Source organism: Anastrepha ludens, chromosome 2 (genome assembly GCF_028408465.1).
Source record: "Anastrepha ludens isolate Willacy chromosome 2, idAnaLude1.1, whole genome shotgun sequence".
NCBI classification, from domain to species: domain Eukaryota; kingdom Metazoa; phylum Arthropoda; class Insecta; order Diptera; family Tephritidae; genus Anastrepha; species Anastrepha ludens.
In genome coordinates this window covers 173461969-173479119 of record NC_071498.1, presented here as the reverse complement: position 1 = coordinate 173479119, position 17151 = coordinate 173461969, and the positions used below count along the sequence as shown (strand labels likewise).

Sequence of the window (17151 nt, the reverse complement as noted above, 5' to 3'; positions counted from 1 at the left end):
CTGAAATGCAGTAATCATTGAAAATAGACAAGTTAGTGACAGTGGAGCGACTTGCAACGAAACCATGTTGGTTGGTAGATATTAGGCCTTTGACAGCAAAATATAACTTATCATTTACTGTTATCTCAAAAAGTTTTGAGACAGACGAAAGCTTCGAAATCGGTCTGTAATTGCTAACATCGTTTTTATTTCCACTCTTAAATATAGGCGTAATGGAAGTAAATTTCCAGTCGTCAACAAAAATACCAGAGGACAACGATTTATTGAATATAATTGTAAGAGGCTCAGCGAGACACAAGCAATTCTTCAGCAAAATGCCCGAAAGGCCATCCGAGTCAGTTTTCGTTGTAGACTTAAGCTTCGTAATACCCTTGACGACATCAGTAACAGATAGGTACAAAGTCCCAAAATTTAGAGGTGAAAAACTATTAGAGGGCAAACTAGAATCGGAGTCTAGGTCGGGTTCAAAATTAGAGCAAAAAAAGTCAGCAAATAAATTGGCAGATTCTATGGCAGAATTTGCATATTTACCATTATAAAAAACATTGTTTGGCACCATTGAGCAAGACTTTTTTGATTTGATGAATTGCCAAAAGGCCTTCGAATCCGAAATAATATTGTTTTCGAAATTCAAGATGTAATTTCTATATAAGAACTTGTTCAAACAGTTAAACTCTTTTAAATGGCATTGAAATTTTGAGAAGTGCATTGGGTCTCCAGACCTTTTATACAGTTTAGAGAATTTGTTTTTTAGATTCTTTAGGTGCCTAAGCCGTTTGGTATGCCAAGGTGACTTATATACTTTCTTATGATAAATAGGAATGTGCTTCAAACAGAGCTCAGAAACCTTAGTCTTAAAAAAATGAAAACAAGAGGTAACATCATTGTCGTGGAAGGCATTACCCCAGTCAATACTTAATAAAATTTCGTTAAAAATTGAGAAGTCGCATAAGTTGTAGTTAAATTTGATGTTAGGCTCATCGGATACCTCAGAAAACTCATAAAATTCCAACTCAAGAGAAAGAGGAACATGATGTTTATCAGTTAAAGATATGGGAGCAATGCCTTCAGACAATGTGTAGTTGATGTTATTTGAAATGAACACTAGATCTAGGATTCTATTAAGGCTATTATAAAAACCATTGATTTGTGATAAATCAATGCTTAAAAAGCTATCAATGACATGAATTTCGGCTGAAGAATTTACATTAGAAGCCATAAAAGCAGCCGAGTTTCTAAGTGGGGACCAATTCAGGCGACATAAATTAAAATCACCGAGGACACAAAGATGACTGTCACCAGCTATGCTTGATGCTAATGACACAACATTGTCAGAATGTGCAAAGTATAAATGATCCGGACTATTCGGCGGAATGTAGGATGCACACACATAAACTGTTCCAGATGAGCCATAAACACGTACACAAAGCTGATCGATGAGTGTGTCAGAATTGGTAAGTGTAACCAATGATGCCCGAAATTTTCTCCGAACAGCAATGAGAACACCACCTCCTCTGGAACATCCAGATTTGACAGGGTCACGGTCTTTACGGAAAACATCGTACAAATTGAGGTCAAAAATTTCACAGTCGAAGAAATTTTCATTCAGCCAAGATTCAACGAATACAAAAATATCAAAATCTAAGAAAGAACTTTTCATATATACCGTGGAGCATTTAGTCCGAAGTCCAGATATATTTTGAAAATACAATTTTAATAACTTATTACTAGCGATGGAGTTAGCTGCAGAAGTTACGGAATTAGAGGTGGAGTGACGTCTTTTTGAAAAAAAGTGAATGGCCGAATTTTTACGTTCGTAGGCCATATATCCGCATTTAAAAGCTTATCATAGGAAAATTCAGATACACCTAGCTTAAAGTTGATTTTCTTGAAATCCTTTACGAGGGTATCCTTTTTGATAAGCATATAGCAGGAAAGAAATTTGCGGTCAATTTCTGCATGTTTCGCAACATAATCAACAATATCGGCAGCTGTCACAGTGTTTGAGAAGGACGATATGTGCAGCCACTTCATGTTAGGAACTACACTTAATTCACTATTTTGGTTTGAACCAATAACTAAAGGTTGCTTAAGCTTTTTCCTATTAGCTCTAGTTACGGTTTTCCATTCACGTGTACGATTTGATGTAGGTGCAAGAGAAGTCGGCAATGCCGACGCTTTTCTGCAAGTTGATGTTGATGGGAGAACGGACGTAGTAGCAGCAGCAGCAGCAATTGGCGTCAGCTTCACTTTAGCTGTATTAGTAACAGCAGCGCTATAAGAGAGCGGCGCATCACCAGCAGCAGCATGAGAGTGCGAAGCAGAGGAAAACGAATTAGTCTCACCATGCGGAGCAGCAACAATAGGCACGTTTACAGGCGACGTAGCAGCAGTCACTGATAGTGATTCCTGTCTCTTCGATTTGCTTTTCGCATTTTTTGTGTTCCTTGCATGACACTCACATGCAAGAACACAAGCATTAAGGTCTTTCACCTCAGCGGTTAACTGTACCAGAGCAGAGGAGACATCAACCGTTTGATGTTTTCGTAGCTCCTTCACTTCTGCACACAAATCACTTATTTGCGAAATCAGCAACTGCTTATCCACTTTGAGAGAGCTAATTGCAGCCATCGCACGAGCATTTTCCGATCTCAGTGCAGCAATTTCTCTGATAATTGTATTCAGACTGATATCTAAATTGTTTACGTCATCAGCTGATGTTGATTTCGGCAGTTGTTGATGTGGTGATAATTGTGTACTTAGATTAGCTGGATTCACAGGTACATTATCAGCAGTGGCAATTTCGTCATCCAGGTTAATGGGAGTTGATGGTGCTCGAAGGGATTGTCGTTGAGCAGCGGCACACTTATCACATATGAATTGCTTACCCGATTTAAGCAAGAATTCAAGGTCAACAGGTTGTAGGTTGACACAATTTAAATGAAAAAGGTCATTGCACTTGTCGCACTGCACTTTGTCTTGTGTACGCTCAACTTTGTTGGCACATAGACACGGCATTTTTAGATCAGTATATTATGCAATAGCCAAGAAGAATAATTTTATTAAAATAGAGTCACTGTCTCGCAAATAAAATTACACAATTTCGTATTTATGATGGTTTAGGATCATATTTAAAACTTCGATAGCGGAGCAATAAAAAACACGACCGTTCACGTTCGCATACACTGTATGGTCTGGTCCATAGCACAAAACGGGTTTATTAAGAAGCTTTGGTTTGAAGAGTTGTGAATGCTCTATTGGTTGCTTGTATTCTTTCGTCGATTGTGATGTCCATTGAGTTGTCATAAGTTAGTTTAAGTCACAAATATGTAAAAATTTTCACATTTAGTACATACATACACACATACATACATACATACATAGTTTCATAGCAAATTTTCGCTTAACGTTCCATTCATTATACGAAATCATTCTATTTGTTTCTGACAGCCCGTAAAAATGTATAAATTGAGTTTTGGTTCCATAAAATATTTCATTTTATGCTGGTCATAAAAATTAGGCACTTACCCAAAAGTGCAATATGTTCACAATCCTGCCAGCAGCATTGGGTGCAATTTCGTAATCGGCTGATGCATAGAAAAATGCAAGAAATTCAATCGGCGCAACATTTTTAACCCACACAAATGTAGTTTGCCAGTTCTCGGTCGGTCCTTCATCGTGGCGCTTTATTCCTTGTACACAATTTAATCAAAATTTCCGCCATTCAGTGCCAAGCATTTGCATTTGTGTTCAATAGCTGGCCGCTTCTATGAAAGTGTTTTGCTTAGTGAGGCCATTTGACCACAGTTTTCAGCTTCTTTTCTTCCCGCCCAGCTGTTGGTTTTGAATATAATTTGAATGCATTTATTTTCACACTCATCGAACGAAATGCTTGCCTTTAACAGTAAATTTTAAACAGCTGTTGGCTTTAATTTTAATGCAGACTCTACTGCCTGACTAGCGCTTGTTTTTAAACGCATTTGTTGTGATTGTAAAGAGCGTGAAAAAGCGATTTAGCTACCCGTTGAGAATTTTTTTCACAATGAAGAATGCAAGAAATAAATTCTGGTAAATAGCAAATTATTATAATTTCTTTTTGTAATTTCTTACACTGTGCTTGAATTATCAACGTTTTTTTGTTTTGCCAAAATTTTGAAACTTCATCTTTCTTAATTGGCGTCCTGTTAATTCAATGATGAAGTGATGAAGTGACCATTTAAGCAATTTGTTAAAAAAAAACTAAAAAATACTACAAAAAAAAATTAAAAAAAAAATTAAAAAAAAAAATTTAAAAAAAAAAAATTTTTTAAATATTTAAAAAATATAAAAGATAAATAAAAAAAATTTAAAAAAAAACAATAAAAAAATAAAAATTAGAACAAATAAAAAACAAAAAAAAAAAAATTTTTTTAAATATAAACAAAAATTAAAAAAATTAAAAAAAAGGAACACAGTACTAAACGGTTTTCCAATAAGAGGTGTTGTTGAAGGTCTATTCCCGTTGTTGTTGTTGTTGTACCTTTGCCCTGTCAGTGTAGTGTAATCACCGGTCGTCTTCGTCTAGCTCATCTAACGGTAGGCCCAGGAAACAGCCAGCCTGGTTGGGTCCAGAGGGAGAGAGGTGTTAGATGAGTGGGTTTGATGTGTGCATGTGAAAAGGTGGTTAGTGTCGTGCGGGGTACCTTTACATGCCGGACATATATTTAGTATGTCGGGGTCGATTCTGGATAGGTAGGAGTTTAACTCTCGAGGAAGTTGGAGCTCTTCGTCTGCAATTGGTGGTGGTGGGACTCCGATAACGGCATTCGGAGGTCGGGAGCTTAAGAAGGTAGTAAGGGTCTCCCGATGAATGTCGTTTAAGGCCTGTCTATACACTGTCCGATCCTGGAGTGGTCTGTCTGTTTTGTCTAGAATCTCGTCCACGTAATTTAGGAAGTGCCTCCTGATGTGCCTGGGAGGTGGCTCAGGCTCAAGCAGGTGTCTGCATGGGTGAGGCCTACGGTGACACCCTAGAAAAAACTGCTTGCTGAGCAGTTTGTTATGCTCCTTCACAGGTAGCATATTAGCCTCGTCATGCAGATGTTGTATGGGGGACATCAGAAGACATCCTGTCCCGGTCCTTATTGCAGTATTTTGGCAGGTCTGGAGCTTCGTCCACTGCATATCACTGGTTCCAGGCGACCAGACAGGCGCAGCATAGTTAAGAACCGGTCGGCCTATTGCCTTGAAAGTCGACAGCAACATTTCTTTGTCTTTGTCCCAAGTGCTGGCGGCAAGCGACTTGCCGTGCCGTAAAAGGTCAATGGTTTTGTTGATTGTTGAAAATAAAAGTTGACCAGATCAATGCTCTCGATAGCGCAATCCATTCACCGTAACTGCTGCTCCAGCTTCATTTTCGAAAAAGTAAGGTCCGCACCAAACAGTCACTCGTTGAGGATAGAGAGGCTTTTCAACAATAACTCTTAAATTTTCTTCAACACTTTCGGCTACAACAGCAATATTTTCGACTGTTCTTGAGCGACGTGCACGGGTTTTATTCTTCACATCACTAACTTGTCCCAACAGATCGAATATTTTCACCAATTTCTGTATTACGGTCCGTCAAGGTGTTTCATGATGACCCAAAAATGTCTCTGCCAAATTTTCACCATTTTTATAGTGAATTTTAATAATCTCAGTGCGTTGTTAAAGCGTGAATCGTTCCATTTTTATTCATGGCGCAGTTTCTACTAGTCAAATATCAAAAAGTGACAGCTTCAAAAATGACATCTACCGAAATAGCGGGCTATTCAAAATAACACCTGTTATTGGAAAACCCTTTACTATTATTATTGCAAGCAGATTTAGTACTGCGATCTGAAAGATCTATTGTGCCCCCTTTATGCATTCAGAGTATTTCTCTAAGCCTAACTTCCAAAAATTTTAGTATTTGTCCTATTTTATTGAGTTTTATTTTTTCTTCTGGTAAAATATATTTATCCAGATGTTTGCCTCGCTTATGTATCACTACTGGGCCGATGCCAGCACATGTTTGGTGGTTTCATCTGCCGAGTTGCCTCTGTGCCTCAACGTCGATGACTCCCTCACATTCGTGAAATACCTGCAAGACATCTACAGTGACCTCGTTTTCGGCCACTTCTTTAGCTATCTTTGGCACTCCGTCATTTGGCATTTTAGCCCCAGTATTAACGTCGGCTTGATTGCTGCCCGGTGTTTTAATTTATCCTTCCGCAACTTCCATGGATGTTTTTACCCCCGATGTCGCTTCAGCCACCGATTCTCTATTACCGCGTCCTTTATATAAAAGGACGGAAATCTTGCCGGATATCCTACATCTACTCTCCTTGATAGTCTTTGTTTTAGTGTGTCTTATCGGCGCATGCTGAACGATTATTTTCTGCCAATAATGAAAGGACATCCGTCCTTCGATACAGATACATGGTTTCAGCAAGATGGCGCTACGCCGCACTCTGCCAGAGAGACCATGGCGATATTGCGTGGTTCCTTCCCTAACAAACTGATAAGCCTTTTTGATGACATATCCAGGTCATCCAGGTCGCCGATCATACTCCTATGGGCTTTTTTCTACAGGGGTACCTCAAAGGTGAGAATAGAAGAAAATATCGCTCGCGAGGTTACTGGCATCCCGAAATTAAAGGGAGTCCGGGGGTAAGATTCTAAGAGTCTGTCCAACGTAACAGTCAACATGTAGAGAAAATAATTTTAAAAAATAAAAATTCGTGGAAGGAAACGATTTGGGTAAGACTGACTTAAACCCTTAACGATGGCATAGCTAACAGTAGGATTTCTGGAGTTTAAATAAATTTTCTGTGCAGCTTTTTGCTGCACAATCTATTGCCTCGAAGCTTCAAGTACTTTACAGGTTTTACTTGGTTACAGGCTCAACTGGACTGATTTCAGCAGCATCGACTGCCACAAAACCTAACCTAACCTACTACAGTTGACTCTCGTTAATTCGAAATTCAAGGAACTCTTAAAATATTACAAATTAGCGAGTGTTTGAAATATTAAATGGTTCGAAATTTTTGAGAGATAATAAATAGAACTTTGAATTATCAAGTGTTTTTATTTAACTGCTAATGTTTTACATATTCATAATGTTAATTTATTAATCTTTGAAAGAACAGCACATTGCTGCTGCTCAGACTTTTCAATAATTTTTTTAGAGGCTTCACAAACCGATTTTTTCAAGGATTTTTTTGGGAAGGAAAGAAATATTCGATTGAAACGAAACATTCTGGTTTTTTTATTATACCTATATTTCAACAGTCTTCTCAAATTTTTTCATTAAAATATATGTCTTATTATGCCTGGTACAAGCATTTTGCCGAGGCGCCTCGAGTGTGCATGTGTCGTGCGGCGGGAAAGATGCAGGTCGCAATTTTCATCTCAAACCAAAAACCCAAAAAAAATTTTATTTTAGTATAGTATAGCTTCTAGTTAAACCGAGAAAATTAAAAAAAAAAGTGAGAAATTCAACAATTTTTCGCAAATAAAAAAAAAAAATAATTTTTTGGAAAAACAAATTCACTTTAGATTGTTTAAAAAGTGGGTTAATTATAACTTTCTTAAGGTTTTTTAGGTTCAACTAGAGGAGAATTTAATTCCGAATACAACCAATGTTATCTCGTTTCGATAGGACGTTTAACTTTTTCCCTATCTTTCCCGCCAATAAAAATCCGAGAAATAACACTTCGAGCGATCCGGCCGCTCGTATACCTGCTCGACGCTTGCTCACAATTTCTTCTGTAACTCCGAAATTATTTTGAATTTGCTTCTGAAATTTTGAGGACACATTCTTGGATAGTTTGGGAAGACATTTATGATATGCTTTTTCATCAGTTTCGTTTTGTCGACAAAAGCTTTGTCAGTTATCAAATGAGGCTCTTACTACCTTAACTGACACCTCTGCCAAAAGTTCTAATGTATCGTCTTCATCTTCATCGTTGCTCTTTTCATTCGTATCTGTCGCAAATAAAATATCACCAATTTCGGTTAGTGATCCTGAGACAGCAACATCTTCATCCACTTGAACATAGTCAGAAAAACGCATACTTTTTGTCCTCTACTCTGTCTAAGCCAAATGACCAGGCTTTCTTTCAGACGAGGAAATTCATCTTTAGTTGTTTTTTTTCTGTGCTCCAGCAGTAACTTCCTCTTTGTTCTTTATTATGGTTGAGAGAGTACTGAGAGGTATCTTAAACTCATTTGTAACATCGCTTTTCTTCTCACCTCCTCCTACTTTTTCAATTAATTTCTTCTTTTCAGCAATCGTCGAACATTTACTCAGGACTCATATTTAACACAAAATTTTTAATCTGTATAGCAACGAAGCGGAAGCGTGCGTCAAAATGTGTATATGTTTAATGCCTAACACGCAACCACGCACAGTGAAGGTATTTTCAGGGGAGTCCCAAAATTCAAAGTTCTTACTAAAACACCAAGAAACTTGCAATCGTCGCAATGATTTTTTAGTTCGAATTACCGAGTGCATAAAAATGTGTAGACATAATTCGAAATATACAGGGTTTGATTGAAAAGTAATGAGCCTTATTTTTTTTAAGCAGTTTTATTAAACCTTTTGGCTTATACAACTAATTCTTCAAAATAGGACCCTTGAGCGTCAATACACAGCTGGTAGCGGTCCCTCCACTGCAGGAAACATTTTTTAAACTCATCTGCCGGAATCGCGTTCAATTCGGCTGTCACAGTTTTTTGGATCGCCTCGATGGAGTCGAAACGCCTCCCCTTCAGCTTTCTTTTCAGGCGCGGGAACAAGAAGAAGTCCGGAGTGGACAGGTTTGGGTCCCCATCTTGGCCAATGCAGAGGTGCAGAGGAAGGCGGTGTGCGCCGGCGCATTGTCGTGATGAAGGGTCTAATTGTTGACGAGGTCGGGCCGAACCCGGGCGACGCGATTTTTCAGCCGAAGGAGCACTTCTTTGTAAAACTCCGCGTTTACAGTGCTTCCTGGAGGTACAAACTCCTTGTGGACGATGCCTCGAGAGTCGAAAAAGATGATCAGCATGATTCTGACCTTGGATTTCGACATGCGCGCCTTCTTGGGTCGTGTCGACTGGCTCGTGTGCCACTCCGCACTCTCTCTCTTGCCCTCAGGATCGTACTCAAAGCACCAGGTTTCATCTCTTGTGATACACTTGTCTAAAGTATTATCCTGTTCGTCACTTTCCAATACTTCACGACTCTTTTCCGGAGGCAATTGCTTTTGTTCATTAGTCAAAAGATTTGGAACCAATTTGGCACACACTTTGCGCATTTCAAGTTTTCCGGTCACGATTTCCCGCACATTGTAATAAGTTAAATTTAACTCTTCACTGATCTCACGTAGACAAGCACGACGGTCAATGTTCAAAAAATCACGAACCCGGTTTACATCGTCGTCTGTTTGGGTCGTCGAAGGCCTTCCAGATCGCTGTTCGTCTTCGTCGTCCTACCGGCCTTCCTTGAACGACGTGTGCCACCGTTTTACCTGGGCACTGGACAGAGGTTGGTCCCCGCAAGCGTCCTTGAGTAACCCAATGGTTTTGGTACTCGTTTTGTTTAGCTTTACGCAAAATTTGATCGAGTAACGTTGCTCCAACGATCGCTGCATTTTCTCGCCACTGCAAAATCTTAACACACTTTTAAAACAGTTTTTACGCGCGGAGCGATGTTGACTGCACCGCTGTTGCCAGCGAACTGGGACCGGTTTCTAGGGGAAGGGGAAGGTCGATTCGGTTGATCGCTTGGCAGACGCTTCGCGCGGGAAGGCTCATTACTTTTCAATCAAACCCTGTAAAGAGATTTTGTAGGGGACTCATGATAACTTTGCATTAATGAGAGGTTCGAAATATCGCAGGTTTGAATTAACGAGAGTCGACTGTAAGTAAAAAAGTGGTTTTGATATTTTCGCGCTCCATTGCTTGTATGTACAATGCCATTAGCAAAAATTATGAATCTTCGGAAAGAGTGATTAATTTTGCGCCTCCATGATATGCTTCTGATTATGCTTTTGAAATACCTCAAACAGCTCATTTTGAGCTCAATTTCTATAGCAATAATCTAATTTGAAATTATCATTAAGTGAAAATATTTCATACATTGCTCTAAGTAGATTTATTATATTCACTTTTTTATAGGCTGCAAGAAATTTTCATTAAGGAACTACATTAACTTTTTGAATAAAAAACAATAATAAAAAATTTTCTATAAAACCAATTATACTCCAACATTTCCTGTAATTACTAATCGGCAATAAAACTCTTTTCATTCCAGCTTAATTACCATTAATTAAACAACCAACAAACCTTAATATACTCGCCCTTAAACCAAACCTTAATATACAGCCTTAAAATTTGTAAGTCAATTAACGCGCATCGACGGTAATATCATTAAATATCGCCGCCATTTGGGTCCGACAAAAGCCGTGTTCATTCGTGGAGGTCAACACTTCAATTAAAATCATTGAAAAACCATGCAAACTGCTGTCGACTGCAATGGCAGCAACAGCAGCAACAAAAGCAACTCAACGACCACCACCATCGTCGAGAGCAACAACGTCAGCGTCGATGCGCGCAGCGAACTCTTATCACACGATGTAACATCGTGTGCTGCTGCACCATCGACGCGCTCCACGCCAGCTGTGCTGCTGACGCCGGTAGCAATGCTAGAGCAAACCAGTGTGCTGCGCCATCGTTTGCAAGTAGGCGTCGGTGTTGGCCATAGTATCGGCACCTCGGTCATGAACTACGGTTGTCCGGCAACTGTGGGTACTAGTACGCAGAAATTAAGTGGCCCAGCCTCTCATCTCATCAACATGGCCGAATATATGGGCAGCAATGTGGAGCGTATGTGCGTCACACCATCACCATCACCACACGCATCACCGTCACGGAAATCGCAACTGAAGAATAACGTCATTTCCTCCATACCACCAAAGTCAACATCGAACGCTACACGAAACGATGGTGGTGGTGCTATGACGGCGCTTAGCCAATGTTCAGCTTCCAGCAGCAGCAGCAGCAGCTCAAGTTCAAATTCCATTACATCGTCTGTGATCGCATCACCAGTTAGCTTTAAGCGAGATCTAGCGCGACGACGTGGTTTAGTTGGAGAAGGAGGCGTCGTCGGCGTCGGCGTTAGTAACGAAATTGATGGTGCATTAGGAGCAGCGGGTGATATACTAGATTTAAGTGGCAAAGATTGTGCCGAACGACGAGGTGCACTCGCAACCAGAGGGCTTCCACTTCATAATGCATACGAGGAGCATTTGACACTAAGCACACCAACGACACCGCTGTCTGCGCCATCGTTGTCATCATCAACCACCTCATTGTCACCCTGTACGAATTCGACAAATACATCGACGACTGCATCTTCGTCGTTGCTAAGTTCGACAGCGGTGACGCCGACAACGAATACACCGAAATCGGCGCTAACAACAACAACAACGAAATCACCCGCATTCGATCCCACTGCACAACTGCAGCACTGGCAGGATATGCCGAAGTATTTGCAGTTTAATCCGTATGTGCTCAACGGCTACCGTCCATTGACAACATTCAGAGGCTGCCTGCTAAGTTTGTTCTATTGGCACAACGAAACGGTCAATATACTCACGCACGGTAAGTGAATAAGGCATGTAAACTAGCTCGCACGTATAGAGAAATATACATACAAGGTGGCGCAAAATTAACCATCCCATTTTGTTTTTGAATAAATAAACAAATTAAATTGAGTAATGGAAATCTTTATATTAACCTTTAGGCGCTTCTTTGCTTGCTTGTCTCTCATGTTCAGAAGTGTCATCGTATTGACGTACGACACCATTCGCAAAAATTATAAATCTTTCCATAGGGTGATTAATTTTGTGCCACCTTGCATTTGCTTTCATTTCATTACGCCGTGCTATAAATATCTTGTTTTTTTTTGGTGAGCAGAAAAAATTTCATATGCGCGTGAAACTATCGATTTTTTATAAAGGGTGGCTAAGTTTCAAGAGCCGGTGTTGATTTTGAATAAAAAACAATTTTTTTAGGAAATTATTGTCATTTCTCTTTACTATGATAATATTGGTATGGCTCAATTACGTATGGAACAAAATATCGGCCAAATGGCCATCGCGGCCTCGGCGGCACACCTCCATCCGATCGTCCAAATTTTTGATGACGCTGAGGCATAATTGAGGTTCTATGCTATGCCGTTAATGGGAAGAATTATCTCATCCTTTAGCTCTTGAATTGTTGCTGGCTCAAAGAGAGAAGCCCAACGGTGTCGTTGATGTTTAGGTGTGGTTCACATTCAACATAGTAGTCCGGTGTAACGACCGAAATTTCGACGTTTTTTCATGAATCTTTTTTAAAAAGAAAATAAAATGCGATCGGTTTAAAGTTTTTACATCTTTTTATTGGTGTTTTGAAGTACCTTCTGCTCAAATATGAACGAGACGTTATCAATAAAACGGTCCGCGGATGACATATGGCAAAAATAATGTTAATATCGTTCCGAAAGCACCGTATTCGCCTGATATGACTGACTTTTTCCTGTTTCCCAAGCTCAAGTTGCCGCTACGTGGAAAAGTCATAAAAGAGAATTCGAAGAACACACTCGAGCTTGACTTGTTTACAGTAGCATAGAAAACAAACTATTAGACATATCACGCTGAAATTTGCCATGTAAGCTTATAACAGTCCTACCAAAAAACAAAAAATTTATTTTTGCCATATGTCATCCGCGGACCGTTTTATTGATAGCGTCTCGTTCATATTTGAGCAGAAGGTATATAAAAAATTTTTTTTAAAGTTAATTTTATATTAATTTGTTTAAAATTTTTGATGTCAAAGTGGAGACCTTCAAGGAAAGATGAGTTGGTTCGGGGAAACACACAGCCTTCCAAAGTCATCTGAAATAAAAAATTCAAAGAGATTATCAATCTGTAGACTTCGACTTAGGTCCGGAACCTAAAATATACATAAAAATAAAAAAACAAAAAAAAAAAAATGGCGGACAAAACCGCGAATGGAGTTCAAGGGACCAAAAATAAGTTATTTTAAAGGAAGACTTGGCCTTGAAATGGTCTTGCTGGAAAATCTATTAAAGTATCATTTAAATACAATAATTGTTTACTCTAATTGATGGCAAAGTTTTAAATATTATAACTGGAACTAAATCAAACCAGGCTTTTCCCATTTGACCTGCTACACCTAAGGACTATGAATACATCACTACATATTATAAAACAAAGTCGCGTTTTCTGTCCCTATGTCCCCTTATACGCTTAAATTTTTAAAACTACGCAACGGATTTTGATGCGGTTTTTTTTTAAAGATAGATTGATTGAAGAGGAAGGTTTATATCTATATAATGTGAAGAAATATATAAAGGGGGCGTGGCAATCGGTCAAAATGTGGCAAAAAAACATAAATTTTTTGTTTTCACGGCCATAAATCATAAACGAATCAACTAATTAAAATGAAACTTTCTTGAAGTTTAACTTTGAAATATTTACTTTCGTTCTGCATCAAAAAAAATAATTGATTTATTTGTTATTTAACCAAAATTGTTTAAACAAAAGCAGCTCTTTCTCCAAAAAAAGCTGTTTGTGTGTTTGTTCGCTGTCAACCGAATGAAGCAACAGGCGTTAAGCGATAATCTCACCACACCTCATTAATGTTGAATTACATCGTATGGTGACGTATGTATGTATGTATTTACGAATCGCTCGCATTATTTCATTTCGGACATATGCACATATGTATCTATGTATGTACTGAATTCCATGTAATTATATGTACATACAATTTTACAGCGAAATAAAACGCTATTTTCAGGTTCTATATTAGTAAATCGCACATAATTAGTAATTGAGATCTACCGGAAAAATTGCGTTAGCTGTTGCGTCATCCGGCATTGCCGCTACTCTTTTGGAAGGAGGCCGAACCGCACACTCTACAATCAAGCTCTCGCTGAAAATCGCCAGCGATGATGATAACAGCGTCTGTAGTGTTTCTAGACAGAGCAATACAGGAAAATTGATGCGTGACTGCTCATTAATAGTATGGGACGAAGCTACCATGTCAAACAAGACGTCTGTGGAAGCACTGGATAGGACAACACGCGATTTGCACAACAAAAATTCACCTATGGGTGGATGTACAATTCTGTTCTCAGGAGATTTCCGTCAAATACTACCAGTTGTGACTCGAGTAACACGTACTGACGAAATAAATGCTTCGCTAAAAAGATCCCACCTTTGGTTGCATGCCAATAAATTAGAGCTTACAACTAATATGAGGGTTTCGTCATCTCCACGTGAGAACAGGCTATTTCCAGAGATGCTGCTAAAAGTTGGCAATGGAGAATTAACACAAAGTGAGGGAAGGATTAACGTAGAAAACCTTTGTGTTTTGATAGACAACATCCAAGAGTTAGTCAACAATGTCTATCCAGACATTGATAACATAAGTTATAAGACAATATCTTGGTTTAAAGAAAGAGCTATTCTGTCACCAACTAACGAACAAGTAGATAAAGTAAATAACTTGATTATTTCAAAGATTGATGCGCCGACGAAAATATACTACTCGGTCGATACTGTTCTCGATTTGGGAGAAGCTGTTCAATTTCCTACAGAATTTCTAAATTCTTTGAAACCGTCTGGACTCCCTCCTCACAAAATGGAGCTGAAAATAGGTTGTCCTGTTATTTTATTAAGAAACCTAAGTCCACCTAAACTTTGCAATGGCACGCGTTTGATGGTAAAATCACTGAAAACTTTCATAATAGAGTGCACAATACTCACAGGATGTGGTACCGGAGAAGATGTATTGATTCCCCGAATCCCTCTGATACCATCGGATCTACCATTCCAATTTAAACGCTTACAATTTCCGGTAAAGACATCTTTTGCAATGACCATTAATAAATCTCAGGGTCAAACCTTCAACGTTGCAGGCTTAGATTTGAGTGTTGACTGTTTTTCACATGGCCAACTGTATGTCGCTCTTTCAAGAGTAACCTCTAGAGAAAACATGTTTGTATTGTCTAATGACAAGAAGGCTATGAACGTTGTATATAAAGACATTCTGTAATATAGTAATTGTTGTAAAAATAAAATAAATAGATATGTAAAAATGCAAAAAGTTAATATGCAAAAATGTAGGGTATGAATTTAGATATCCCAAAGATAGCAGGAAATCTTCATGCTATAAAGAAAGGGGAATTGTTTTACTCCAAATTTAACGCGTGCGGGCCACGGGCAGTAATGAATAAGCCAAAACTACTGGATCGAGTTTAATCATTTTTTCAGTGAGTGACATAGGGTATATATTTTATACCCGTGCGAAGCTGGGCGGGTTGCTAGTTTAACTATAAAAGTGAAATATTTCGTGCAAAATAGGGAAACTTAAAATTTGGACTTAGTTTCCTTCATTGCTGGGTAAGATCTTTCGAGTTCTTATTGCATTTTGGCTATAAATGTAAATTGAAGAAGTGGCAGATAAGAGGAGACGATAAGTTAACTGTTCTAAAAAGAAAAAGAGGCATACAAAATGATTTTTGGAGAAAGTTTGGACTTAGCGCACACATGTCCAGAGTAGGCGACTTCGGTTCCACAAATGACGGAAACACTGCTATTCGTGCTTTTACTGAACATACTATTTTTTCTGAAATAACTGTTGTTGACAAAGGTTTCATATTTCGTTTCACAATAATTTTGATTTGTTTATCCTGCCAGTTCAAAATTAATTCAAGTATTGCTTGGAGACAGCTAAATATTTTCAAGAGCTTTATTCCTGTTTGCCAATGACTTCTACGATACTGTTAGACGTATTTAATAGGGCTGTCGATACTTCAGATCCATTTATTCCCACACTATCCTTAAGGTAGTAGCCCGATGTGACGGGTTCAAAAAATCGATTTTTTTTCTTTTTTCGGAAGAAAAACATCTTAAAAATATACTATAAAAATTTCAGACAGAAATTTTAATTATTTTTAAAGTTATAGCTAAAATAAGAGAGCGCGCTGTAGTGTGTATTAAAGCAGCAGCTGCTCTGACCGTCTTTAAACGCGTTTTTCTCAAAACCATGTGTTCGAAATTTCGGGGAATCACTGACTCAAAACTGTTCAACCGATTTGGCTAAAAATTTAACCCGTTATTCTAGACACACATATCTAGATGCCGGACCTTTAAAACATTTAATTTTTTAATAATAAACTATTTAATTTAAACAATTTATGAAGAAAAAAAATTAGATTTTGGGAACTTTTTTCAAGAGCAGTAACCATAATGGAATTACTTAGTAGCGAGAAGAGAGGCATCACTGCTACTCAACGAACCTGGTTCATCAAATGTTTGTTTAAATTGAGCAGGTCAGTGCTACTATCAAATCCAGAGCTTAAAAAATCCGAGTCCTCGTCTTCTATCCATGTTTGAAAAATATATTTTTGCATCTCAACAATTCTTTTAGCCGTATGCTCTAAAATAGATTGCAACAAAACGTTTACACGGGTCTCATTTGCTTCTATATGCTGAGGTCGGTCGGCATTTGTATTTAGCGGTTGAAATTTTAGAAAAGTGTGGATAAATGTCCCAGTTTCTTAATTTATTATCGTAGCGTATTGCGTTGTACTGCCCTTTTGAAAAATTATTTTCAAGAAGGAAAGCTAAAGCCTTATCTGCAGAAAGTTGAATTGGCAATTTGGTAGCTTAAACAAACATCTTCTGCATTTTTAATGGCCTTGTTGGGTTTTCCATACTTTCTTTCAGGATTGCAGCTAAGTCTGTATCCCCTTGCTTACGAGCCGATGTTGCTGCTGTACGAACAAGAAGATTAGTATCAGCTTTCTCAGTTGAAAAGTCTGCGGCTTCTTTTCATTTGCCAAATTCAGATTTTTCGCTGAATGACACACGCGGACGACCAACAATGGTATTAGTTGCTTTTTTCGGAATGCTATTTACCACCAACTTTAACTCCGAATTTAGCCACACATGATTTTGATCCTTAAAGACGTTTATCTTTCTGTGGCATTTTTGCCATTTTCGCGTTAATTTTACTGTGAAAAAATGTATTTTTTTTGTATTAAATCCTTCTTCATTTTATCCGATATATTAATGTCCAAGAACATTGTTAAAA

The 17151-nt window shown here is 38.4% G+C and overlaps 1 protein-coding gene across 2 annotated transcripts in view; it reads left to right on the top strand.

The window, feature by feature from the left end:
• The window catches only part of LOC128855895 (uncharacterized), a 78847-nt gene that overhangs the window by 19943 nt on the left and 41753 nt on the right, over window positions 1-17151 (top strand). For both annotated transcript variants that reach the window (XM_054091122.1, XM_054091123.1), the window contains one exon: window positions 10295-11643. In XM_054091122.1, the coding sequence (XP_053947097.1) occupies window positions 10494-11643 (1150 nt within the window). In that variant the 5' untranslated portion in view covers window positions 10295-10493. The remainder of the gene's footprint in view (window positions 1-10294; window positions 11644-17151) is intronic.